The sequence below is a fragment of the Balaenoptera acutorostrata genome, chromosome X, assembly GCF_949987535.1.
Source record: "Balaenoptera acutorostrata chromosome X, mBalAcu1.1, whole genome shotgun sequence".
Classification (NCBI taxonomy): Eukaryota; Metazoa; Chordata; class Mammalia; order Artiodactyla; family Balaenopteridae; genus Balaenoptera; species Balaenoptera acutorostrata.
In genome coordinates, this window is record NC_080085.1 from 113,319,660 (window position 1) to 113,347,172 (window position 27,513).

General features: G+C 39.6%; 1 protein-coding gene across 1 annotated transcript in view; it reads right to left on the reverse strand.

Moving 5' to 3' along the window:
- Nucleotides 1-22,214, reverse strand: part of LOC103016061 (fibrous sheath-interacting protein 2-like) — an 88,003-nt gene extending 65,789 nt beyond the window's left edge. Inside the window, 8 exon segments of the mRNA XM_057537693.1 lie at nucleotides 14,288-14,401; nucleotides 14,828-14,938; nucleotides 15,649-15,790; nucleotides 16,899-17,038; nucleotides 17,400-17,435; nucleotides 17,437-17,490; nucleotides 18,236-18,397; nucleotides 22,110-22,214. Coding sequence (XP_057393676.1) covers nucleotides 14,288-14,401; nucleotides 14,828-14,938; nucleotides 15,649-15,790; nucleotides 16,899-17,038; nucleotides 17,400-17,435; nucleotides 17,437-17,490; nucleotides 18,236-18,397; nucleotides 22,110-22,214 — 864 coding nt within the window.
- Nucleotides 22,215-27,513: the final 5,299 nt, after the last annotated feature.

The window sequence follows — 27,513 nt, forward strand, 5'->3', positions numbered from 1 at the left end:
AGACTTTTGCTGACTCTAGAGCAATCAAATTAATACAGTATCTCCCCTTTCCCCTCATCCCCTACTTCTCTCCTAAGCTCTGGTCTCAACGCTAATATCTATTATTAACCTCTGACTGGATATCTTTTACAGGTACCTAAACTTAACTAGTTTAAAATGAAGCTTATCATGTACCCAGGTACTCCCATCTTTCCAAACTTGCTACTTCTCTGTCTTCCATATTCTGGTTAAAGGCATAACAATCCATCCAGTGCTCCATTCCAGAAAGCTTAAAATTGTTCCGTGTATTTCAGATAAGGCTAGTTTAATCCAATCTGATGCTTATTGAGTACACGGCTTGGAACTGAAATAAGATACATAATTCCTGACCTCAAGAAGTTTATCATCCAGTAGAAAAGACAGACAAATATGATGGAGTATAATGAGTTCTGAGATAGAGGTAAGCCTCAGCACTATGGGAGTACAGAAAACCCATACACAAAAATTAAATCATCATCATCATCATTGTCATCTCCCTTTCTCTGGTTCTACTCATCTATTGAGTCACCAAATCCTGACATAGTCTGATTCTGAAATATCTTAAATCTGTGGCCTCTTGTTTACCCTCATTGTCACTGCTTTAGTTCGGGCCTTTATCATTTTTATCTGGACTATCCCAGTAGACTCAAAACTATCTTGCTTCTCAGAAACCAAACGTATCATCCAACATACATAAAGGTCATTTATGTTAATGATCATGGTGAAACATATATGTGAATATTCTTATTTCATGGTTATTTTGTGTGATTGGGGCCACAAAAAAATTAATTTGTATCATTAAAAAAAAAAAAAGTGGGCGGTGGCCCAGTTCCTGGAAATCCCCTCCCCTTCCCGAAATAGCTGGAATACTCCTCCCACTCATTAGCCTATGAAATTACCCACCCCTATAAAAACTGACAACCCCATACCCTGGGGCCGCTCTCACCTTCTGAGATGGCCCACACTCTGTCTGTGGAGTGTGTTTCTCTCTAAATAAATCTACTTCTTACCTATCAAAAAAAAAAACTATCTTGCTTCTAATCTCTTCTCTCTATGTATCTTTCTCGCACACTGCAACCAGATTATCTTTTTTTTTTTTTTACAATTTTTATTTATTTATTTATTTATGGCTGTGTTGGGTCTTCGTTTCTGTGCGAGGGCTTTCTCCAGTTGCGGCAAGCGGGGGCACTCTTCATCGCGGTGTGCGGGCCTCTCATTATCGCGGCCTCTCTTGTTGCGGAGCACAGGCTCCAGACGCGCAGGCTCAGTAACTGTGGCTCACGGGCCCAGTTGCTCCGCAGCATGTGGGATCCTCCCAGACCAGGGCTCGAACCCGTGTACCCCGCATTGGCAGGCAGATTCTCAACCACTGCGCCACCAGGGAAGCCCCAGATTATCATTTTAAACCCAAATCATTCTTATTTCACACCCCTACTCAAAGACCTGCATTGGCTTCCTACTACTGAGAGAATAAATTCATACCTCAGCAAGGTATACTAAGTTCTGGCTTCAACCTACCTTTTTAGTCTGCTTTCCTCCCGTGCCATGGTTTTGCTGGCTTGAACTTTCATGCCTTCACTTAACACTTTAAGCCTGTCTGCAATACGGCCTCACCATATCCTCACATCTACTCATCTGGAAGCTTCCCACTAATGTTTCAAGACCTAATTCAATTAAGCCCTCCTTTTATAAAGCTTTTTAAAATTTCTCTTGGCAGGACTATTCTCTAAATCTTCTGTGCTTCTACATTTTGTACAAATCAAAACTCTTCTCTCCTTTGACTGTAAGCACTTCTGTTTATGTGTGTCTGATCCCTGGAAGATGAGTTCTCAAGAGCAGTGATGATGTCTTTTCCATCTTTGTATCCTATGTCACCTACTTTCCCCCCTTTTCCTTCCTTCTAGCTTAGCACAGGACCTGACCCACAGCAGGTTCTCAATAAATGTTAGCTATCATCATCATCATCGAATATTTGTTAGTTTCTGCTCAACTACATGGTACATTTAGCATGAAGCTGACTCAGAACCTTCACTACCAAGGAGAGTGTCCGGACCTGTGTAGAACCCTATTATTTCTAACCAATCAGTACCATGCCAGTGAAGGGGCTATCCCATAGACAGGAAAGTTAACCAGATAAATAAATGATCAATACAAAGCACCCGAGACATACAGCTTTCTACCTTTTGTTCTGTTGTGTTACTCTACATCATGAGGAGAAGATAATGAGGGTGATGCTTTTTCAGGAATATTTACAGAACTATACAAATGGTGAGATGGTCCTATAGCAAATGAAAGAGAAGTCATTTAATTTTAAAACTTTATTGAATTATAATTGGAGTACAATAAACTGCACATATTTAAAATGTACCATGTGTTCAGTTTTGACATGTATATAAACCTATGAAACCATCATACCACAATCAAGATAAACATTTACATCACCCCCAAAAGTTTCCTTGTGCCCCCTTATAGTTCATCCCTCTCTCTACTCCTGTCCCCCAGGAAATCACTGATCTGCTTCACTATAAATTAGTTTGCATTTTCTAGAGTTTGCTATAATGGAATCAAACAGAATGTACTAATCTTTTTTTGGGGGGGGTGATCTGGCTTCCTTCATTCAGCATAATTATTTTGAGATTCATCAATATTGTTGCCTGTATTAATAATTTATTCCTTTTTATTAGTGAGTAGTATCCCATGGTACGGATGCAGTACAGTTTATCCATTTACCCGCTGAAGGACATTTGGGTTTCCAGTTTTTTGGCTATTATGAATAATGTTGCTATGGACGTTGATGTACAAGTCTTTATGTGGACATATATTTTCATTTCTTGTGGGTACATACCTAGGAGTGGAATGACTGAATCATGTGGTAGATGTAAGTTTAACTTAGGCTGCCAAAATGTTTTCCACAGTGGTTGTACCATTTTACATTCCCACCTGCAATGTCAGAGAGTTCTAGTTGCTTCACGTCCTTGCAAATACTTGGTATGGTCAGTTACTTAAATTCTAGACATTTTACAGGGTGTATAATGTTATCTCATTGTGGTTTGGTTTATATTTCCCTAATGACTAATAATGTTAAACAGCTTTTTGTGTGCTCATTTGCCATCTGTATGTCTTCAGTAAAATGGTTGTTCATGCCTTTTGCCCAAGTTTATTAGGTTGTCACATTACATATATTGCATGTTTTTCTATATTTTACACTTTTTACAGTGATCATGCCTTCTACATGTAGGTCTGGAGACCATCTTTTGCTGTACTCACTTTTGGGGCTTGACAGATGCGAAACAGCCATTATGCAACAGGGCTATTTTTTAAATTGTATATTATTTTTTTCATTTTTGACTCTCTAAGTACAAGACCTCTACCCTAGTCTTCCATAGGCATCCACCCGCCTGGGGGTGGAGCTAGGGGAGGGGAGGTTAGAATTTTTAACAGGAGGAATGCCACGATAAACACCCAGGTAATATTCAGCACCTGTCATCCCCAAATATGATGACACAGCCAAGACAGTATGACCTGCAAGCCATGCAACTGTCTCAAGAATTTCCCTAAATTTTATCTTCTTTTTTGTGTAGCAAGAGCCTGGAATACTTAGAAAATTCTCCTTTAGTGTACTGGAGATACCCTAAGCCCACCAATAACAGTTATCTGGGCTCAGAAAGAAGGGATTTGACTTAAGGAAAGTTAGGGGGAAAAAAGTCCACTCCTTTAGCAGCTCAGAGATGGTGGGAAAATGGAAAGGTGGTGGGAGAGGCTGGAGAGCAAACAAGTCAGATGGGGCTTCACATTTGGGCCTTGGTGCTTCAGATAACTGAGGTTAATATGGAGAGAAAAGAAGAGCTATTGCTCTGCTCTCTGTTTTGGACTCTGGAAAGAGATTTCTTCGGCTACCCCCACCCCTGCCTCCTCCTCCTCACCTGGGGCATGACCCAGAAACCTTGCAATACAGTGTGGTCAGGCAGAGCAAGGCTCTCTCTGAAGTTCTGCCTTAACTATCTTACAACTGACATAAAATTGTAAGATAGTTAAAGTATACATTGTGGTGATTTGATATATATGTATACTGTGAAAGGATTCCCCCCATTTAGTTAATTAGCACATCCATCACCTCACATATTTACATTTGTTGTTGTTGTTGAAAACATTTAAGTTCTACTCTCTTAGCAAATTTTAGTTATACAAAACAGTGTTTTCAGCTATAGTTGCCATGTTATACATCGGCTCCTCAGAGCTTATTCATCTTATAGCTGAAAATTTGTACCCTTTTACCAACCTCTCCCTATTTCCCCTTGAGGTTTTGCTTTCTTAAGCCACTCTTGGTTCCCATGTGGTATACACATGGCCCAGAAAGGGCTGAGAGTCTAGCTGGGAAGCTTGCCATGGGGAGTCACTGGGCTGGGGGTAAGAGGGCGCCATCCCGAGTGTTAGTGGAGCAGCCAGCCAGAACTGAGGTGGAATGGGAAAGCCAGAGGGTTCTACTAAGCCCAGTGAGACTAGACCGTGAGTCATGGCAGTGATGGCCAAGTCAGCTGTGAATGACAACAGGCCAAGCACTATCTCAGTGGAGATAAGGTCATCTCTCTGAAGACCAGAGAAGGCAGAGGACAAAAAAGTCATCCAAGCCCCCTTACTTTATTCCACCTCCATGAGGTCATGGAAGCCAGTGTTTCCCAAACTTTAATGTGCATATGATACGCTGGGGATCTTATGAAAATGCAGATTCTGACTCAGTAGGTCTGGGGTGGGGCCTGAGAATCTGCATTTCTAATAAGCGCCCTGGTGATGCCCATACTGCTGACACGTAAAGGAGTAAGAACATAAGCCACACCTCTTGCCCCAGACAACATCTTTGGGAAAGAAGCAGAGCAATGGGAGGCTCTCTGAAGGTCTGAGCCATTTTGGGGACCCCACAAAGGCAGAATCTAGAGGAATATGTTAAAAAAAATCAATGACTGAGCCAGAAAACAAAAGGAAGGAAGGCACTTAGATCCAGCAAATAGTGCTAGCCTTACATGTGCTAAAGAAGCCAACTCAAGAAGTAGGTTGAAATGTTAAAATGGCAACAGCTACTACTCATTTGGGCAGTTCTAAAAGGAACAGGGGAATAAGAGTGGTGACACTGATTGCACGCTCCACTGCTGCAGAAAAATATGTGGCAGAATGAAATATTGCTGCTGCTAGCAAAGTGACAAGTTACTTCAGGCCTGAAAAGTCCAAAGCCTAAGGAAGGGCAGGGTTTTGAGAGAAAGCACTGGTCCGGGTCTTGATCCTCACGAGGTCTTTAGGGCCATAGGCTTCAGAAACATCAGTAGCAAGCACCTCCAATCAGCAATTTGCAAGGTTGATGCTCCAGGTGAAACCAATGAGCTTCCCTAGGAGGCAGAACTGCTGAGCAAGGTATAACAGCTGTGGCGGCAGCAGCCAGTGAAGCACAGCCTAAAAAAATGCTTTGGGATCTTGTTGGGAATGGAAAAGTACAGAAATGAGATCAGGAGCAGGGGCTGTGTGTGGAGGGGACAGGGCTGTGCACTGGGCTTGCAGAGTTGTCAGCTGCAAAACGTGGGCTGTCCTGCTCAGAGGCGTGTGGAGACAGTGACTCCAACTGAGTAATTAGGACCGCAAGCGCGGCTGTAGCATTGTTGGTAAGCATTACTCAAAATCCATCATTTATAACAGAGGACGGAGGATTTATCCACATTATAAGCAGAAGCAATCAGTACCAAATCCAGTCTTTACACAAATTACTATTTTAGTATTTCTAATCATAATATTACAATTACGTTTTTGTCCTTGGTGTAATTTCTGGTGACCGGCAGTGATACTCATTTCCTTGATCTTTGGATAAGAAGCTTAAAAAAACACAATAAGATTTATTTTTAATAGTGGCGATGACAAAGTTATTCAAGATAGGTTCTATTTATCCTTTCATGCCCAACAGGAGGGAGCCATAGCCTAATCTGTATATGGGGTTGTGGGAAGGAATTAGAGAGGATAGGTAGTGGGTCTCAATGGGAGGCAATTTTGTACCCCAGGGGATAATGGAATTTGGACATGTCTGGAGACATTTTTGATTGCTACAAATTGGGGAGGGGGATCTGCTCCTGGCATCTAGCGGATAGAGACTGGGGATGATGCTAAACATCCTACAATGCACAGGACGGTCCCCACAGCAAACAGTTATCCAGCACAACATGCCAATAGTGGCAAGGTTGAGGAATGCTAGGACAGATGTGATGGGGAGGCAGGACAATCACTTTTATAATATCATCTTGTCTAGTTAAAGTTATACTTGTGGGGACAGAGTTGTCTTCTGGCAGAAGGGAAAAACTCCATCCCTCCGTCCTGCTCAAGAAGAACATGGCTTTTTCTTTGTGTGTGGATGCAGACCAGCATAATGACTGTGCTGGAGGCCCTGTAGGCCATGTGCTGGAGACCCCCCAGTGGCCATTGACAATTCTTGGTTGTGCCTCAGAGCCTGACTGAGGTAACCATACCCGATTTGTGAAAAAGGTGACTACCGTTTCTGTTTCTAATCGTTTAGAAATAGACAAGAGGATTTCAAACTATATGTGTGCTAACTGGGTTTTCATTAGAGTTTTGTGTATCCCTTGGTGTCCACGTGGTAGAAGGTGATGGGCTTCTTACAGTGGTGTAAGTCAATTTCATATGTGAAATAGACATCTTCATTCTCTTTTCACCTCTGTAATGCTGTGAACATAAATCCTTTTATATTTTCTTTTTCAAAAAGCATTTGAGGTGGCCACTGTTTAAGATGCTTACCTGAAACTTTCTTCCTACTGGAAGGAGAAGTTAACAGTTGAAGATGGAAGGAGCAGTCTGGCTGCTAAAGTGATGTACTGTCTCAGAGGCAGAAGGTTACAGCCTCATCTTATCACTGAACTGAACTGTGAGCTTTTCTTACTGACTCCTCCTTCACAAACTTTTCATTCCTTCCTCCCTCTCACATTGTCTATGTTTACTGGCTGGTCCTTTATAAACGTTCTCTCGAACACATTCTCTTGCTCATTTTTTAAAAAAGGCCTTTTCTGCTCTCCCTTAAAACTTCTTTTTCTCTGTTTCTTTTCCCTTCCCTCTTCCTCTTCTGTCCCCTCCCTCCCCCACCCTCTTGTCTCCTGTCCTCTCTTTTCTCTTTCTTTTTACTCTCTATTTACTGACCCAGTTTAAAAAGCTTTTCATTTCTTCTCTTTCCAACTCTCTACCTTTTATGTACTGACTTCTCACTGGTTTCTCCTTTTCCAAATCAGTTCTATCTATCTTTGTGTCTGTCTGTCTGTCTATCTATCATCTATCTACCTACCTATCTCCTTATCTATCCCTCTACCTACCTAGCTATCTATCCGTTTTTTTGGTATTGTCTTTTAAAAAAATTGACTTCTACTTTATAAATCCGCCCCCCTCCATTGCACACAATTGTACTTGATTTTCTTATTGGCTCCCCTCGCCCTCACTCTCACATTGTCTTTTTCTGCTTTATGTAACACTTTCCCCTACTGACTCATCATTATAAACCTCTTTTCTTTCTTATTGCCTACTTCTGTTCCATCATCCTTTCTTCCCATCTTCCTTCCTTCCTCCCTCCCTCCTTCCTTCTTTATCTTTACTCCCTCCTTCCCTCTCTCCTTCCCTCCAGTCTTCCTTCATTACTTTCTCCTTTTTTTCCCTTACTTCCTCTTACCTTCTTTACTCTGTCCCTCATTTCTTCCTTCCTCCCATTCTCCTTTTACTCTCTTTCTGCTGGCTCCCCCCCCCCTTTTTTTTTTTACATCTTTATTGGAGTATAATTGCTTTACAATGGTGTGGTAGTTTCTGCTTTATAACAAAGTGAATCAGTTATACATATACATATATCCCCATATCTCTTCCCTCTTGCGTCTCCCTCCCTCCCACCCTCCCTATCCCACCCCTCTAGGTGGTCACAAAGCACCGAGCTGATCTCCCTGTGCCATGTGGCTGCTTCCCACTAGCTATCTATTTTACATTTGGTAGTGTATATATGTCCATGCCACTCTGTCACTTTGTCACATCTTACCCTTCCCCCTCCCCATATCCTCAAGTCCATTCTCTAGTAGGTCTGCATCTTTATTCCCGTCTTGCCCCTAGTTTCTTCATGACCATTTTTTTTTTAGATTCCATATATATTTGCTTTTACCATTTGTCCTGGCTCCCCTTTTAACACTTTTTTCTTCCTGCTGTAACTCTCTCATTCTCTCTTTTTCATACATTCCTCCTTACTGGCTTCCACTTTTAAAATTATCTACCTACCTACCTTGCTACTTACCTATGATCTGTATAACTGCCTACCTACCTATCTATTCAGCTATCAATCATCTGTCTTTCTGTCCTTATTTTTGTCTTTGTTTTTCTGACTCCTACTTTTAAAATCTCTGTCCACCACCACATGACTACTCTCGAGTTTTGTAACGGCTCCTGCATTTTCACCCTTACATTCTCTTTCTTTCTTTAACTCTTCTTCTCTACTGACTCATCCCTTATAAACTTAGTGCCTGCCTGTCTTCCTCCTTCCCTTCCTACCTCCCCCTACTTCCTGCCTTCTTTACCTCCTTCTTCCCTTCCTTTCTACTCCTTTCCTTCCTCCCTCCCTCTCTTCTTCCCTCTCTCCCTCTTAGACTTTTTTTTAAACAGGTTTCCTCTTTTAAACTTTTTTCTTTGCTTCACTCTCTCTCCTTTTATCTTTTTAATACTGACTTTTTTTTTTACCAGATCTTCCATATAAAATCCTGTCTACTTACCTATCTATCCATCAACCTGCCAAACTACCTAGATATCATCCATCCATCTATCTTTATTTTATTGGATTTTACCTGAGTTCCTCTTTTTTAGATCTTTCTCTCCCTGCTCTCTACTTTCTCCCTTCCTTCTTTCCTTCTTCCTTCCTTCCTTCCCTTCCTACCCTTTCTCTGTCTTTTCCTCACTCCATTTCTCTCATGGTCTCTGTCTTTCTCTTTTCTTTCTGTGCCTGCATGCATGCCTGCCTTCCTCCCTCCTTTCTTTCATTCCTTCTCTCATCCCTTCCTCCTCCCTTACTATCTCCTGCCCCTTAGTCCTTTTCCTTTCCTCATTTCTTTCTTCCTTCCTCCTGCTTCCTCCTTTGCTTTCACCATCCATCCACCCACCCTTTCCCTCTTGTCCTTTTTCATTCGTTTCTCCCTCCTTCTGTCCATTTCTGTCTCCTCCTCCTTTCATCCCTCTTTCTTTCTCTCTCTCTCCCCTTTCCTTCTTTCTTCCCTTCCTCCTTCCTTTCGTTCTTCTTTTGCTTAATTTATAGTACTCCTCTTTCAAAACGTTTCCTTTCTTTCCCTCTTCTTTTCTTTATACCTTTTTCTTTTGTCTTTACTACTGCCTTCTCCTTTAAAAATCAGTTCTACCTATCCTCCTGCCTAGCTGGCTGACTCTATATCCAGCTATCAGTCACCTTCTTTCTGTCTTTATTTTAATGATTTCTACTTTTTTAAAAAAATTTTATTTTATTTTATTTTTTTTACATATACTTTTTAAAAAAACATCTTTATTGGAGTATAATTGCTTTACAATGGTGTGTTAGTTTCTGCTTTATAACAAAGTGAATCAGTTATACATATACATATGTCCCCATATCTCTTCCCTCTTCGTCTCCTACCCTCCCACCCTCCCTATCCCACCCCTCTAGGTGGTCACAAAGCACAGAGCTGATCTCCCTGTGCTATGTGGTTGCTTCCCACTAGCTATCTATTTTACATTTGGTAGTGTATATATGTCCATGCCACTCTCTCACTTTGTCACAGCTTACCCTTCCCCCTCCCCATATCCTCAAGTCCATTCTCTAGTAGGTCTGTGTCTTGATTCCCATCTTGCCACTAGGTTCTTCATGACCATTTTTTTTTTAGATTCCATATATATGTGTTAGCATACTGTATTTGTTTTTCTCTTTCTGACTTACTTCACTCTGTATGACAGACTCTAACTCCATCCACCTCATTACAAATACCTCCATTTCATTTCTTTTTATGGCTGAGTAATATTCCATTGTATATATGTGCCACATCTTCTTTATCCATTCATCCGATGATGGACACTTAGGTTGCTTCCATGTCCTGGCTATTGTAAATAGAGCTGCAATGAACATTTTGGTACATGACTCTTTTTGAATTATGGTTTTCTCAGGGTATATGCCCAGTAGTGGGATTGCTGGGTCGTATGGTAGTTCTATCTGTAGTTTTTTAAGGAACCTCCATACTGTTCTCCATAGTGGCTGTATCAATTTACATTCCCACCAACAGTGCAAGAGGGTTCCCTTTCCTCCACACCCTCTCCAGCATTTATTGTTTCTAGATTTTTTGATGATGGCCATTGTGACCGGTGTGAGATGATATCTCATTGTAGTTTTGATTTGCATTTCTCTAATGATTAATGATGTTGAGCATTCTTTCATGTGTCTGTTGGCAATCTGTATATCTTCTTTGGAGAAATGTCTATTTAGGTCTACTGCCCATTTTTGGATTGGGTTGTTCATTTTTTTGTTATTGAGCTGCATGAGCTGCTTGTAAATCTTGTAGATTAATCCTTTGTCAGTTGCTTCATTTGCAAATATTTTCTCCCATTCTGATGGTTGTCTTTTGGTCTTGTTTATGGTTTCCTTTGCTGTGCAAAAGCTTTTAAGTTTCATTAGGTCCCATTTGTTTATTTTTGTTTTTATTTCCATTTCTCTAGGAGGTGGGTCAAAAACGATCTTGGTGTGATTTATGTCATAGAGTGTTCTGCCTATGTTCCTCTAAGAGTTTGATAGTGTCTGGCCTTACATTTAGGTCTTTAATCCATTTTGAGTTTATTTTTGTGTATGGAGTTAGGGAGTGTTCTAATTTCATACTTTTACATGTACCTGTCCAGTTTTCTCAGCACCACTTATTGAAGAGGCTGTCTTTTCTCCACTGTATATACTTGCCTCCTTTATCAAATAACTTTCTATCTTTTTTGTCCTAACTTTCTTATGGGCTTTTCCTCTTTAGAGTCTTATCTATATACCTACCTATCTAGGTATCAGTCATCCTCATCTCTCTTCTAACTCTCTTTATTGACTTTTCAAAACTTCCCCCACCCACATTGTACTTGATTTTCTTACTTGCTCCTCCTTTTCAATTCTCTCTCCTGCTCTCTTCTCTCTCTCCCCTTTATTTTGTTCTTTCATACTGTCCCATCCCTTTTAAACTTAGTTTTTCCTTCTCCTTCATTTTCTTGTTTTTATTTCACTTTCTGTTTCTGTTTTCTTTACTTTCCTTCCGTCACTCTTACCTTTCTCTCTAGCCTGTCTTCCTCACTTCCTTTATCCCTCCTTCCTCCTTCCTGCCTTTTTTTTAAACTCACTTTTTATGGGCTCTTCCTCTTAAACTTCTGTCTTTTATCTATTTATCACCCATCATGTTTATTTAACAGTCTTTTTCCCCCCTCTGAAGTCTCCTTTTTAAACAGCCCCCCTTCCCCAAATTGTACTTGAATTTCTTACTGGCTCCTCCTTTCCAAGCCTCTCTCTTACACAATCACATTCCCTCTTTTTTATTTCACTTTTCCTACTTCCCCATCCTTTAAAAACTTCCCTTCCTTTTTTCTTTCTTTCTTTTTCTGCTTTTTTCTTTGTCTTTTACGTGCTCCCTTTCATCCTGTTTCTTTCCATTTTGTCTTCCCATCTCCCTCCTTTCCCTCTTTCCCTGTCCCTCCCCCTCCTTTTTAACTCACTTTTAAGGGCTCCTCTTCTTAAACTTTTTTTCTTTCCTTCTCTTTCTTTCTCTCATCTGCTACCTTGTTTTGTACTCTCGATTATTCCTGGGTTATTCTTTTAAAAGTTGGTTCAACCTATCTATTATCTACCTATCATGTTTATTTTACAGTTTTTTTTCTGACTCCTTTCCAAGTCTCTCTCTTACTCAATCGCATTCTCTCTTCTTTATTTTACTTTTTCCTACTGACTCATTCTTAAAAAATTTTTTTTCTTTCCTTCCTTCCTTTCTTCCTTTATTCCCTTTCTCAGTAGCTCCTTGTAACACCTTTTCTTTCGCTCTCTCTCTTTTCTTTGCCTGCCTGCATGCCTGCCTTCCTCCCTTTCTTTCTTCCTATTTTATTCTCTTTTTACAGGCTTCTCTTTTCAAACTGTTTTCTTTCCTTCTCCCTCTCTCTCTTCTTTTCTTCTATCTTTTTTGTCCTGCCTTTTTACTGGCTCCTGTTTTGTAAACTCATCTTATTTACCTACTTTCTATGTTTCTTTTCTCTCTCTTTCTCTGTCCCTTCTTTCTTTCTTCCATGGTTTCTTTCTATATTTTCTTGTACTGTCTTTCTTACTGGCTACTGGCTCTTCCTTTTTGAAGTATGTTCATATTTTCTTCCTTCCATCCACCCATCCTCCCTCCCTCCTTCTTGCTCCCTCCCATTTAACATTACTCTCCTTTGTAACTTTTTAAATCCTTCTCATTCCTTACTGTACCGTTCTTTTTCTCCTCTCCTTTTTGCTCTGTGCCTCTATGTCTCCTCTTTTCATTTCATTCTTTGTCTTTTTTCTTTTTCTTCCTTTTTTGTTTTATTTTCATATTTTCTTTTACTGCCTTATTTATTGCCTCCATTTTAATATTTTCTTTCCCTCCTATTCTCCCTCTCCTACTGTATCCTTTTCTCCCATTCAGTCTATTTTCATTGTACTGGTTTTGCTTACTGGCTTCTCCTTTTAAAAGTCTCTCTCTTTCTGTCTCTTCTATTTGTCTTCTTTCACTACTCATTTTTTCCCTCTGTCTCTGTCACTGCCCCCTCCCCCAAATTGTATTTGATTTTCTTACTGGTTCCACTTTTCAAAATTTTCTCTCACTCTCACATTATTTTTCTTTATTTTACCTTTTCCTACTCACTCATCCTTTTTAAACTTCTTTCTTCTCTATCTCCCTCCCTCCTACCTCTTCGTTCCTCTATTTTTGTCTGTATGTCTTTTTCTTGCTCCCTTTCTTTCACTCTCTCTCTTTTCTTTGTCTGTTTGCCTTTCTTCCTCATACTCCTTGTCTTTTTCTGTCTCTTATTTGTTTCTTTGCCTTTGTCTTCCTTCCACTCCCTCATCCTGTATGTGTGTGTGTGTGTATTTTCTTACTGGCTTCTTCTGATCAATATTCTTTCTTTTTCTCTCTTATTCATTCATTTTCTTCCTCTCTCTCGCTCTTTACATTTCATTCTTTCTTTGTGTATCATCTTTTCTTACTGCCTCTTCCTTTTTTTTTTGCTGTGTCGGGCCTTGTTGCAGCATGCAGGATCTTCATTTTGGTGTGCAGGCTCTTTGTTGTGGTGTGTGAGCTTCTTTCTAGTTGTGGTGTGTGGGTTTTCTCTCTCTGGTTGTGGTGTGTGGGCTCCAGAGTGCATGGGCTCTGTAGTTGTGGTGCACGGGCTCCAGAGCACATGGGCTCTGTAGTTTGTGGCATGTGGGCTCTCTTATTGAGGAGTGTGAGCTCAGTAGTTGTGACACGGGGGCTTAGCTGCCCCACAGCATGTGGGATCTTAGTTCCCCGACCCAGGATCGAACCCTTGTCCCCTACATTGGAAGGTGGATTCTTTACCACTGGACCACCAGGGAGGTCCCTGCCTCTTCCATTTTAACCTTTTTGTTCTTTCTTTCTATTTCTGTTTCTTGCTTAGGATATTTTAAATGTCTCTTCTTTTTTCTACTTCAAACTTCTTTTTCTCTTTCTCTTATTAGCTTACTCTGTTTTGTATAATCTGTTCTTAGCGGACCTCACTTAAAATTTTTCTCCTGTTTTTTCTACATTTTTCTTTCATTGTCTCCCTCTTTGTTTCAGTCTATTTTTTTTGGTAATGTTTTATCTTACTGGCTCCTTTTCTCTCTATATAACTCTCTCTCTCTGTCTTTTTGTTGTTGTCATTCTGTCTCCTCTTACTGGCTCCTTTTTAAACTTCTAGTAAAGGCAGTCTTGTCTACTGAGCCACTTTACAGAAATGTTTAATTTGTTATAATGTCTGTAATATAATAATATTTTGTGTATGTGTGTGGGTGTCTGTACATTCTCTACATCTTGACCTGTAACTGGGAAGTGCCTTGCACAGTGCCTGGCACAGGTAGTGTGAGCTTCTAGGATTTCCCTTTGCAAGGGCTTTGTGACCTCACTATACAAGCACATAGAGGGGTTTTACAAAGCCACCAATATTTAATATTAGTTATGCATATTCTATTTACCTACTTTGTCTTTTATTGTCTCTCTCTCACCTTCTGTTTCATCTTGACTTTTGTTTTCAAATGTACTTTCCTCCGATCCTTCTCTCTGAAGGTCATTCCTTTGCAATTTTGTAAATGAAAATTTTTCTCTAGAAGTGCTTGTTTCTAAAATATTAAAAATATATATTTAATATGTTTAAAAATTTAATATCAACTTGCCACTGGAAATGCAAAACAGATACTTCAAATATGATGGTACATTTGAAGGGAGCCCTCATTCCTGTCTTGAGATTTCTAAAGTCACAAAGAGTACAAAGCTAGGAAGGTAATAAGGGTAAGTTTCCTTTTGTTGTCCAGCATGAAGAATATATTTTAATAACTAGATCTAATTTAACTCACTGCCTACTTTCTGGAGACTGGTCCCATTTCAGACCAGCCCTTGAAGTCCAGGTTCAGACCAGACTTGCTCTCTCCATCAATAGCTATCCTTGTGAGTTTAGGCCACTTCTGAAAATTCACACTTTAAAATATCAAAATTGGCAAAAGCCTGTCCTCAAAATAGCCCAAGTTATTGGTCAAAGCTCACTCTACCTTCTGGTGAGCTTCTTCTTTGACTTTTCTACGCTGTTCCTCAACTCTTGCTTCTCTTTTTGCTTCTTCTCCAATCTTTGTCAGAAGTAACATTTCTTTTGTTTTCCATTCCTAAGGAGCACAACGTCACGGTAGTCAGCAGGGGTTCTCTTTCATAATCTTTTTTTGTTTTGTTTTGTTTTTGTCAGTAAGTGAATTAGGTCAAATCAAGGGCCTTACAGAAATTTGGACAACCATAATGAAAATCTTACATTGGCTTTAGAATGGGCTTATCTTACTGCTTTTTAAATTCAGAATGTATTGGTGGATGCAACAGAATGGCAAAAGGAAGGAAATTATTTTGTTACTGGAAACAATTCAAACATAAGCCCGGCTCCAAAGATGGATCTAAAAAGATGCTGGCAAGGGAACTTTCTCTTATGGATTTGGGGGGTTATCATATGTAATCTGTTGACCTTAAATGTATTTTGACAGAGAACCTAAACAAGTAGCCTTGTCTGAATGTTGAGGAGTGAGAATACAGGCATGGTTATTTTTCACTAGAGTTAAATTCTAAAACTTTAAGAGCAGATGAAGTGTGACTGTACTGTGATGGATATATAATGTGTGGTATCAGTCTCACTGTGTTAAGTAAAAGCTTGTCTGTTATAACAGTGATACAAGATTAATAGCAGTTTAGTATTTTAAAAAATTATAAACAGTGGTTTACTTTTTAGACCTGAAATAACTTCAGGTAATATGGTGGGACTGCTAAAAATGTTTATAAATAAAACAATCATGCACAATTTTCCCATCAACATTTAAAATTTGGTGTTTCTCACCTCTTCAATTTGTCTACAGAGACTAAGTTTTCTTCTAATGTGGTCCCAATGTCATCTTTCTTCTTCCTTTATCTGGAGTATGTTCTGCTTTTCTGCCATGTGCTCAAGCTTGTTTAATTCCCTACTAATCATATCTAAATATCTAAGTAAAAGTGTAAATATAAGTGAAGATAAATTGGGTGTTTCCCTTATGATGGTATTATCTATTCTGACATTCCCAAACCACCTTCTGGGTTGCTTTTTATTTCTTGAACTACAGGAAATGTAGAGATATTCAGGGACTTTTAAGCTAGTCAGATCCACCAACTCACCATGATGTACTCATTTGATCAGACTCTGTTATTGTGGCTGGGACAATGGCAAAATATAGAACAGAGTGATTATTACAAGCATTTTACACGGGGGATTAGTCATAACTCAGGAGTTCTGGGAACATGAGTTTCCAAAGACAGCTGAAATCAACTTAAGGACTGACTTCAAAAAACAAGTAGATTTGAATTTCCTTTAAAAAATAAGTGGGTACTGGCCTCTCTGTAATTCCCAAGTCCTTGAACAACCTCTCATGTATAGATAGGTCTGTAGACTACTAGTCTGCCACTCTGGTGAATCAGTATATATTCTGGCATATCATGACATGAATCCATGAAATATAAGAGCCAGGTGATGGGGAACTGGCCCCCATCCCTGATAAAGGAGAAAGAGGAGGAACTATATATAATTCATCGCTTTGCCTCCTGGGGCATGGGCTTGGCCGTTGAATGGTAACACTGAATGTGTGTGGGTAATAGCTGAATGAACATACACAGTTGGTTGGGGAATAACACCTGTTTATATTATCATCAGATGAAGTTATGGCAACTCTCTCTTTTTGATCTTGCAGTAATTTCCTTAAACTTAAGTTTGAAATGTGCTAATGACACCTTCTTTCCTCTGTTACTGTGGACTTGGGTTTCCCAAGGTCAGGGATCTGTACTTTGGAATTGTTCTTCAAATATCAGTTTGTCTTACCTCTTGGGCTCCCTAGTGACTCCAGTTTCTCAGGTAGAAACTCTCCTCCCTAGCCATGGTACCAAGGTTCCCAATCCCTGTTACCTCTTAATCTCCTTTCCTTTCTCTCCACATTGAAGACTACAGGAGATTAAATAGTGTCTAATACTTTTTTCATTCTGCTTTCAATTATTTCTAGTACTTTTACAACTTTCTGGGGTCCACAGTATGTCCGCAAAAAAATGCATTAACTTCGGTCATACCTCTGCTTTATTAACAGCTCTTGGTCTGGAGTTGTTTGTATACTTTCCTGTAACAGCCAATCTTGGAACTGTGTATTGTCATAATTGTCACAGGCTCTCTTGGTTTCATACAACTTATTTACTTGTTTTTCAATCATTTTCTGAGAGAGAAAAAAGAATTAAAAGTTTTTATATTGGCCAGAAATAACCCTGTCCTTTGATATGCCTTCTTATGTTTAGGGCTTGGTAAACTTCCTATAGTTTACAAATGGTTAATTAACCTGCATTTAAGTCTAGTGCGGCTCCACTCCAGATAAGTGAAAATTTCTCTGTAAGTGAAAGGCAGAGGTCTCATTTTTATCTCATAGATATTTAGAGATATTTTTTGATTTGTTACCTTAATACTTCTAGATCAGAATATCATAAGAAAATATTCTGTATAAGACCAAACCTTTTTTCTACAACCTACATAAAAACTTTCTTACAGGCCTCAAGTAAAACAAATTTAAGTGTTTAACTTACTTGTTCTCTTATATAGTTTATTTCAAAGTGTAATTTTTAAACTGGTGAGATACTGCCTGTACTTATTCAATTCCTTCAAGGTACATACAACCTATAAAAACAAAAACCAAAAACCAAATATATACATAGAAAGTTGTAACAATCATGAAACTTTCCAGAGAAGAGAGTCATAAGAACATTCATTTTAGTAACAATTTTGGGATCAAGGGTAGTGATAGCATATTTTGGTAATAATTTGGAAGGCAGTATCTGTCTACAGTGGTTTATCACCAGGAAATTTCTACCTAAATAATATTATTTCAATAATATGGTTCACATCATAATCAAGAATTTACTATGCTCAATGAATTTGTTATTAAAACACCAGTATAATAATGATGTTAACTTTCAGAAGAATTTATTCTATCAAGCTGTATTCTGCTAGGTTTCCATTCTGTCTCTAGTCTTCTCAAAGGGTATAGGAAATATTCCTTGACAGGTAGGTATACAGTGCCATTATTACTTTTAGAGCCAGAGGAAAGGCACTAATAATGCTGCTGAGAGAAAATACATAAATAAATAAATGTGTATGTATATGTCTTTACATATTCAAATCATTTGGTGCTTATCTTTTGCTTTTATCAAAGAAAAAAGATCAAGTGGGAACAATTAATTTTATTTAGAAACAGCCACCTGATTTCTCTTTACTCAAATACTGAGTAATTCATTGAGTTTTCTGTTAGGTATTCTTTATTGCTCAATTAAAAGTTGACACAGGCTCCCAGTGAAGTACAGAAGCAAGCGTATATCAAGTCCATAGGTTTTTGCTGGTTAACAGGAAGCAGGATTCAACCCACCTTATTATTGCTGGTGACATACCTGCCTTTCTTTAACCTCCTCAGGATATCCTTTCGCCTATAGTATATTTTAAAATGTGGATCGTGCAGGCTTTTATAGCTGGTTTCCAAAAGTTGACAATAAGGATCAGTCAGGTTAAAGTCATAAGAAGGTTGATAAAGCTGCAAACACACAGATTCAAAAGTACTACATGTGTAAAATGAATGAAATCACACTTTTAAACCTCAATTTGTTGAATAGGCTGTTTGTTGAAAATAAAACATGCAAGAAGAATCTGAAGTGAGGGAATACAGACAATGGGCTGATTTGGGTAAATCTAATGCCTTTCTCTTCCTCTCTATCAGAGCTGACTTTAAGCTGGAGGTGGCGGCTTCAGCCTCAATCCCATTCTTGGACACTGAGATGTGGCCCTAAGAGTTCCTGCAAGGTAGGTAGGATACTAAATATGAGCAGAGGAGCAGACAGGAAGGGGCATGATGGGTTCTAGCTTTGTTTTTCCATTTAAAAGCTTCTTTTGTAAGTTTCTGACTGCTTGATTGATGCCAGCCTCTTGTCTCTAGCAAGGGACCTATATAAGGAAGCTGGATTCCCTGACTACCAATGTCTCCTTAAAAAGGCAAAGAAAGACATCCTTCTGGGCAATGATTTAAGTTACAGTGAAACTAAACAGGAAGCCCATAGCTTTCCTAGAAGAGAAACAAAAATCAGCAGTGATGGCAATTGAAACAGTGTTGCAGTTAGTGGGTTGATTATTGCTTCTTTTAGATGTTGACTTTTGTTGGTGTTGGCATGTGTTGACCAAAGCTTGGCTACTGACCTATCAGGAAAGAACAAATCCATTCATTAAGGCCAGGGTAAGCTTTCTATTGTCAATCAAAATAATTGGTTTCCCTGAACAGAAGAATTTATTATGTCATCACTACCTGCCAGTGGGAGATCATAGGGCAGACTTTTAAAAGTATGCAAATTGTTCTTTTCACTTAATGTGATATCTTTTCTTGAAAGCAAAATGTCAAGGTTAATTGGCAAAGTATTTACTATTTACTTTACAATAAAACCAATTTAAGGAGTTTGTGAACAGGTGCTACTCAAGTATAGTATACTAATAAGCAAATTAATTTATAGATAAATTACTTGAGAATAAGTTTACTATCAAATGTTGAAGGACTATAGCCAATATTTTATAATAACTATAAATGGAGTATAACCTTTAAAAACTGTGGATCACTATGTTGTACACCTGTAACATATAATATTGTACATCAGCTATACTTCAATTAAAAAATGTTGAAGTAATAGGATCAGTTGTCAGGTTTGGATTAATGAATAGCTAGACAGGTACATTACATTGTTTTATATATATATATTTTTTAAAAAATAAATTTATTTTTATTTATTTATTTTTGGCTGCATTGGGTCTTCACTGCTGCGTGCGGGCCCTTTCCAGTTGTGGCAGGCGGGGGTTGCTCAGCAGTTGTGGCGCAGGGGCTTAGCTGCCCCGCAGCACGTGGGATCCTCCTGGGCCAGGGCTCGAACCCGTGTCCCCCGCACTGGCAGGCAGACTCCCAACCACTGCGCCACCAGGGAAGTCCCACATTGTTATATTTTAATCTTATTGAAAAGAAGACAGTAGAATACTATAATTCCCCTTACACTTGCATTCAAAATAATATGAAAGACCTTTAAATTCCCTGTTTCTGTAGTGCTCTGCTAAAGTGGTTTGCAGTTCAGGAAGCAGCAAGGTCAGGTGAAGGAGCGTGGCCTAAGAAATCAGGAGACTGTGGTTCTGGTCTAAACTCTGCCACCATCTACCTGTCATAGCTTCACCTTAAAAGGTGGTCATGAGGGTAAAGTAAGTTGAAAAAAACCCAACTAAATGTGTAAATATAAAGTCTTACTTCCTTGAGGAGATCTTGCCAAAAGACAAAGAAGGATCCCAATAAGTTAGTCTTTACAGGAGTTGAATATAGTACCTGACCATGATTAAATGCATACGTTTTGGACTTCCCTGGTGGTGCAGTGGTTAAGAATCTGCCTGCCAATGCAGGGGACACGGGTTTGATCCCTGGTCCGGGAAGATGCCACATGCCACGGAGCAACTAAGCCCGTGCGCCACAACTACTGAGCTTATGCTCTAGAGCCCGCAAGCCACAACTACTGAGCCCGTGAGCCACAACTACTGAAGCCTGCACTCCTAGAGCCCGTGCTCCACAACAAGAGAAGCCACCGCCATGAGAAGCCCGCTCACCGCAAAGAAGAGTAGCCCCAATTGGTTCAACTAGAGAAAGCTTGCGCACAGCAACGAAGACCCAACTCAGCCAAAAATAAATAAATAAATTTATATGTAAAAAAATAAATGCATACGTTTTGGGGGAATCAATATAATATACAGCAAATCAGTATAATTAAGTATGGAAAAAAATCAGGAAATAAGAAGTAGCTAACAAGTGAATAACAGAGTAACAATATAAATATGGCAAATAAAACGTATTTGAGGAAGAAACCAACAGAGGGGGCTACATTTTACAAAGTAAAAAGGAGTGTTATCACTAGTAGTGAAATAGGCTTGGAGTATGTTTTAGGAATGCTAATTCATGGGAGTGGGTAGAACATATTGGTTTTGAAAATAGAAATTATATTGTTTTCCAGCAATAAAACTTTAAAAAATTGTATATATTAGACAAATATCAGAAATACCAAGGAGCCCTGTACTCATCCTTGATGACACCCTAGAGAGTGGAAGGGTAAGGATGTCATAAATATTCCTGTAGAACCTTTTGCTATTGTGATCAAAGCACACACTCAACCAGAGAGTTCTCAACCTCCTTCAGGCTTGGCCTAAAGCTAAGGACAGTGTGCGGAGTGTTAGGCAGAGGACTTAAAATGTGTAACAATGTGAGTGCAGCACTCTGAACCAGTAATAGTACTTTCAGTGCTGAGTGAGATAGTGCAGGCCAAGGGCAATGTAAATTCTAAGGAAAAATGAGACAATTGGGGGTTGGGACACTGGGGAAAGGCTTCATATAGTAGCTCTTGAAAGATGGCTCAAATTAAAGGTCAGGAAGGGGAGGAGTGCATGCCAGGTTTCAGGAGCCAGAAGAACAAAGGCACAGAAGTAGGAATTAGCATGGTGCATGTGGGTAGGCAGAAAAGACCCTGACCTTTCAGAGTTGAGGCTCTGGGCTGGAGATAAAGCTGAATTGGGTGGCTGAGGCATATCATGGGGGCTTCTATCATTAGAGTGAGGTTCAGACACTGAACACTTCAACTCATTTTAACTTCACTTGGTGTGTGAAATTGAAGTTGACTCAAAGCAAAATCATAGCAGTGTTTCAAGTTTAATAGCAAGCTGAAAACAGTCAAGAAAATCACTTCAGCACTATTAAAAGTTAGTTTACCTTTTCACTTAAATTTGTAGGCAGCTTGACCCCAAGAGGAAGATTCAATAGATGAGCGGCTCCCACCTCTGGAATGGGGTTTTTTGAGAGCTCTGTCAGATATAATTAGAAAGTTTCTTTTTTTCTAGAACTATTCTTTTAGTTTAGACCAATCTACTTAAACTTCAATGGGCTAATACCTCCAAATAAACCAAAGAATCACACACTCAGGGTTGAAAGAACCCGCCCTGCTGACAACCTGGAAGGCCTCTCAGTTTACCCTGGTCACCAACCCTATCTCTGAGCACCATTCAGAGCTAATCCAGGCCAGAGGCAGCTCTAGGCACTAACTGCCGGGGGCCTGGGAGCCAGAAGCCAAGCGTCAAAGACCCGTCTCCGCCTCTGCTGAGATCTCCCCCTCTTCCGTCTGCCCGCCCTCCTTCCCTTCCGAGACCAGCCCCGGATCCCGGAGGAGGACCAACTGGTCGCCACTCACGGAGTTGCACTGCTCCCTGTCGGCAGTTAGGCTGCTGGCAGCCGCCTTAGCGGCGGCGGCTTGGGCAGTGTTATAGCAGTTGCTGAGGTACAGATCCATGGCCATCCGTCAGCCCCCAGGGGGCCGGGGGCTGGGGCGCAGCAAGCAGTCTTCATTCCTTCTCTTCACGAACACCTTTCCCACTCTACGCCCACATCCAGTCTGGGCAGCCAAGACAGTGGTCGCCCGGGTAAATACATTGAGAGCCGAGGCTGCACTTGGTTTGTTGGGAATTTGTACTTTGTCTCCATGTTCTTTCATGCATCTTTTTATTGTGCTAAAAATGCATAACATAAAATTTACCATCTTAACCATTTTTAAGTGTACAGTTCAGTAGTATTACATATATTCAAATTGTTATGCAACAGATCTCCAGAACTTTTTCATTTTGCAAAACTGAAACACTATACCCATTAAACAGTTTTCCTTTCCTCCCTTCCCCCCAGCCACTGGTAGCCACCATTCTGCTTTCTGTTTCTATGAATTGGAATACTTCAGATACCTTATATAAGTGATATAAGTGGAATCAAGGAGTATTTGTCTTTTTGTGATTGGCTTGTTTCACTTAGTATAATGACTTCAAGGTTCATATGTGTGATAGCGTGTGGTATGATTTCTTCCCTTTTAAAGGGTGAATAATATTCTGTTATATGTATATATCACATTTTCTTTATCCATTCAACCATTAATGGACATTTAGGCTGCTTCTACCTCTTGGCTATTATGAATAGTACTGCTATGAACATGGGTGTGCAAATGTCTCTTTGAGACCCTACTTCAAAACTTTTTGGATATATACCTAGAAGTGGGATTGCTGGATCATATGGTAATTGTATTTTTAATTTCTTGAGGATCTCTACTGTTTTCCATGGTGGTTATGCCATTTTACAATCCCATCAACAGTATACAAGGGTTTCAATTTCTCCACATCGTTGCCAACACTTATTTTCTTCCTTCCTTCCTTCCTTCCCTCCTTCTTTCCTTCCTTCCTTCCTTCCTTCCTTCCTTCCTCTAGCTCTCCTAATGGGTGTGAGGTGATATCTTATTGTACTTTAGATTTGAATTTCTCTGATGATTAGTGATGTCAAGCATCTTTTCATGTGCCTTTTGGACATTTCTTGTCTCCATGTTTTTGGTCTACTTCTTTGTTATATCTTGGTCATTTAGTAACAATACCTATCACTTATTGAGAACTTATTAATTTTAGATTCTGTGCTAAACCTTGCCTCATTTAATCCTCACAACAACCCCATCTATATTTACTCCATCTCTGTAGATGAAGACTGTTCACAATGACAATGGATAATTTGTGATGGGGCTGAGATTTGAATCCAAGTTAGCTGACTCCAAAAGCTATATTCTTAATCAATACACTGTACTCTTATATGTGTTCTTGTTTTAATTCCACATATATGATTACAACTCCTGCATTTAAAACTCTAGCCTGGTTATATACACTACTGCCAGCCAAACATTTCTACACGGATGTCTGACAAGCAACTGAAATTGACATACTCAACACTCAACTCAATCTCCCCTCACTGAAACAGAACCAAAAAAGGCCTAATTATTCCTTCTGTATTTCCTCTGTCAGTGACTGGTACTAGTTCTACTGAAGCCAGAAACCGGAGAATGCTCCTAGATGCCTCTCTTTCCCCACGACCTTGACATTCAATCTATCCTTAAGTCCTACTGTGTTTACCTCCTAAATATTTCCTGTATTTTTCCTCTCCTTGCCACTTCTTCTACCACTGCTCCAATTAAGCCACTCATCACTTCTTGTCCACACCATTATCACAACCTCTTAATATCTCTCACCTTTCACTCTCTAATCCATCTTTCATCCTGCCACCAAAGTGATCTTTCTAAACTGCTAACTGATCATGTCTCTCCCCTACTTAAAACCTCTAATGATCCTAAGGAAGAAAGAATGAAAACAAAGCATAAAACGTTTTTGTGACTTGGTCCCTGTCTACCTCTCCAAGACACTACTGCAATACCATCTCTCAAACTTGACCCAACAGTAAGATAGAACTGCACACAACCTGCCGGTTCGTGACTCTGCCTTTGCTCATGCTGTCCCCTCTGCCTTGCATGACTATGCCCCTTCTTTGCCTGGCTAATTCTGGGGCCTCAATTGGAATGACTGGGGTAATTGGGCTCTCTCTCCGTGAGTTTTTCATCCTCTAGGAGCTAAGGCCATGCTTCTTCACATGGTGGTCTTAGGGTTCCCAGCAGCAAGAAAGGGCAAGCCCCAAAGTGCAACTACTTTCAAGATTTGGCTTGCATCACCTTTACCAAAGCAAGTCACACAGACAAGCCCAGTCAATATAGCGGAGGGTTAACCAAGGGCATGGATACAGAGAGGTGTCGTTTATCGTTGGTGATTAATATGACAATATAGCACTGTCCTCCCTCTCGTCCCTGTGATTCCTGTTCCTCCTATAGGCAAAATATACTTACCTCTCCCAAGACCCCAAAAGTTTCATCCAATTATAGCATCAGCTCAAAGTTCAGGATTTTGTCATCTACATTCATACCCAGAGGTAGCTTCTTGTTATTCCAGAGATTTATGAACTGTAAAGCAATTTGCATTAGTTATCTATTGCCATGTGACAAGTTACCCCTATATTTAGTGACTTTAAACAATACAAAATCATTTATTACCTCCTTGGCTTCTGTTTCAGACAGGGCATCAGAGAGTATAGTTTGTCTCTGTTCCATGATGTCTGGGGCTTCAGTTGGAAGGCCCTTTCAGTTGACAGTGAAGGCTGGCAGCATCTTAAGACTTTGTTCACGCACATGTGTGGCTTGTAGCTGTTGGCTAGGAGCCTATCTGGGGTTGTCAGCCAGAACACACACACTAACCTCTTTGTATTGACTGGGCTTCCTCACAACATAGCACCGCATTCTAAGGGCAAGGGGGGAGAGAGAGCTAGAGCAAGAGCACGTGAGAGAGGGTACCAAGCGAAAGCTCTGTTGCCTTTCATGACCTAGCCTCAGAAGTCCTGCAGCATCACTTTCACCACATTTTATTGGTTGAGGCAGTTACAAAAGTCCACCCAAGTTCAAGGGAAAAGAACATGGATGCCACCATCTTGATGGAGAGCTGTCAATGTCACATTGTGAGAACAGCATGTGGGATAGTCTATATATTGATGTGACCATCTGTGGAAAAATACAATCTGCCACACAAGTTATCTGCACCACCCTCTAAGCAACAATGGTGATACAAGGACAAGATAGCTACAGTAAATAAACACTCCCATTTGAAAAGAGAGGTACAAAGGAGTCACTGGCCCATAGCAACTGTGGAATCCACCTGGGTACTTGTTGCCAGGTCCCCCTTTTCTTGGAGCAGAGATATCCTTGACTAGATCCTGATTCTATTCCCTGGGAGTGGCTTTCTAGTTCACTGTTATCCATAGCTCTTATTTTCATCCTCTGGGCTCTTGACTTGGCCCCATGGGTCATACTTTTATATAAGAAATGGCCTGTGTTTACAGCTTAGTGGCTTTCTCAGCCTGCCCCCTCCCTGCCCACAGAAAGCTAGGGGCCCAGTCAGAATTTGCAAATTGAGCAATCTAGGCTCTCTTAGATCTATTTGAAGGTATTTTGCTAGTTCAGCTCTCTTAAAAATGTGAGTTCATATGAATCTGACTCCACTGAACAGAAGTTATACCCACAACACTTTTTTTTTTTTTTTTTTTTTTATAAATTTATTTATATTTGCTGTGTTGGGTCTTCGTTTCTGTGTGAGGGCTTTCTCTAGTTGTGGCAAGCGGGGGCCACTCTTCATCGCGGTGCGCGGGCCTCTCACTATTGCGGCCTCTCTTGTTGTGGAGCACAGGCTCCAGACGCGCAGGCTCAGTAATTGTGGCTCACGGGCCCAGCTGCTCTGCGGCATGTGGGATCTTCCCAGACCAGGGCTCGAACCCGTGTCCCCTGCATTGGCAGGCAGATTCTCAACCACTGCGCCACCAGGGAAGCCCCCACAACACTTTTTGAGACAGGCTTCTCTCTACTTTGGGTAGCATGTTAAGGGCTGTGGGACAATGCCCTTTTTCTTTTTAAATTGAATTACAATATTATATTAGTTTCAGGTGTACAGCATAGTGATTCAATATTTTTATAGATTATACTCCATTTAAAATTATTATAAAATATTGGCTATATTCCTTGTGCTGTACAATATATTCTTGTAGATTATTTATTTTATACATAATAGTTTGTACTTCTTAATCCCCTACCACTATCTTGTCCCTCTCCTCTTCCCTCTTCCCACTGGTAACTACTAGCTTGTTCTCTATATCTGTAAGTCTGTTTCTGTTTTGTTATATTATTCATTTGTTTTATTTTTTAGATTCCACATATAAGTGATAACATACAGTATTTGTCTTCCTCTGTTTGACTTAATACCCTCTGGGTCCATCCATGCTGTTGCAAATGGCAAAATTTCATTCTATTTTTATGGCTGAATAATATTCCATTATTGTTTATAATAATATAAATAATATTACAATTTATAATATTAATAATATAATTTATATTATATAAATAATATAAATAATATTATATAATATTATTATATAAATAATATAAACAATATTATTTATAATAATATAAATAATAATATTCCAAGATGCTTCCATAAAGAAGCATCTTCTTTATTCATTTGTCTGTTGGATGGACACTTAGATTGCTTCCATATCTTTACTATTGAATCAATAAATATTGCTGCTATAAACATTGAGGTGCATGTATCTTTTTGAATTAGTGTTTTTGTTTTTGTTGGATATGTGCCCATGATTGGAATTGCTGGATGATATGGTATTTCTATTTTCAGTTTTTTTAGGAACCTCCATACTGTTTTCCATAGTGGCTGCATCAATTTACATTCCTACCAACAACGTACTATGGTTCCCTTTTCTTCACATCCTTGCTAACATTTGTTATTTGTAGTCTTTTTGATGATAACCATTCTGACAGGTGTGAGGTGGTATCTCATTGAGGTTTTGACTTGCATTTCTCTGATGATTAGCCATGTTGAGCATCTTTTCATCTGCCTGTTGGCCATCTGTATGTCTTCTTTGGAAAAATGTCTATTCAGTTCTTCTGCCCATTTTTAATTGGGTTGTTTGTTTTTTTGATGTTGATTTGTATGAGCTGTTTATATATTTTGGATATTAACCCCTTATTAGTCATATCATTTGTAAATATTTTCTCCCATTCAGTAGGTTGTCTTTTTGTTTTGTTGATGGTTTCCTTTGCTGTGCAAAAGCTTTTAAGTTTAATTAGGTCCCATTTGTTTATTTTTGCTTTTGTTTCTTTTCCCTTAGGAGACAGATCCAAAAAAATATTGCTA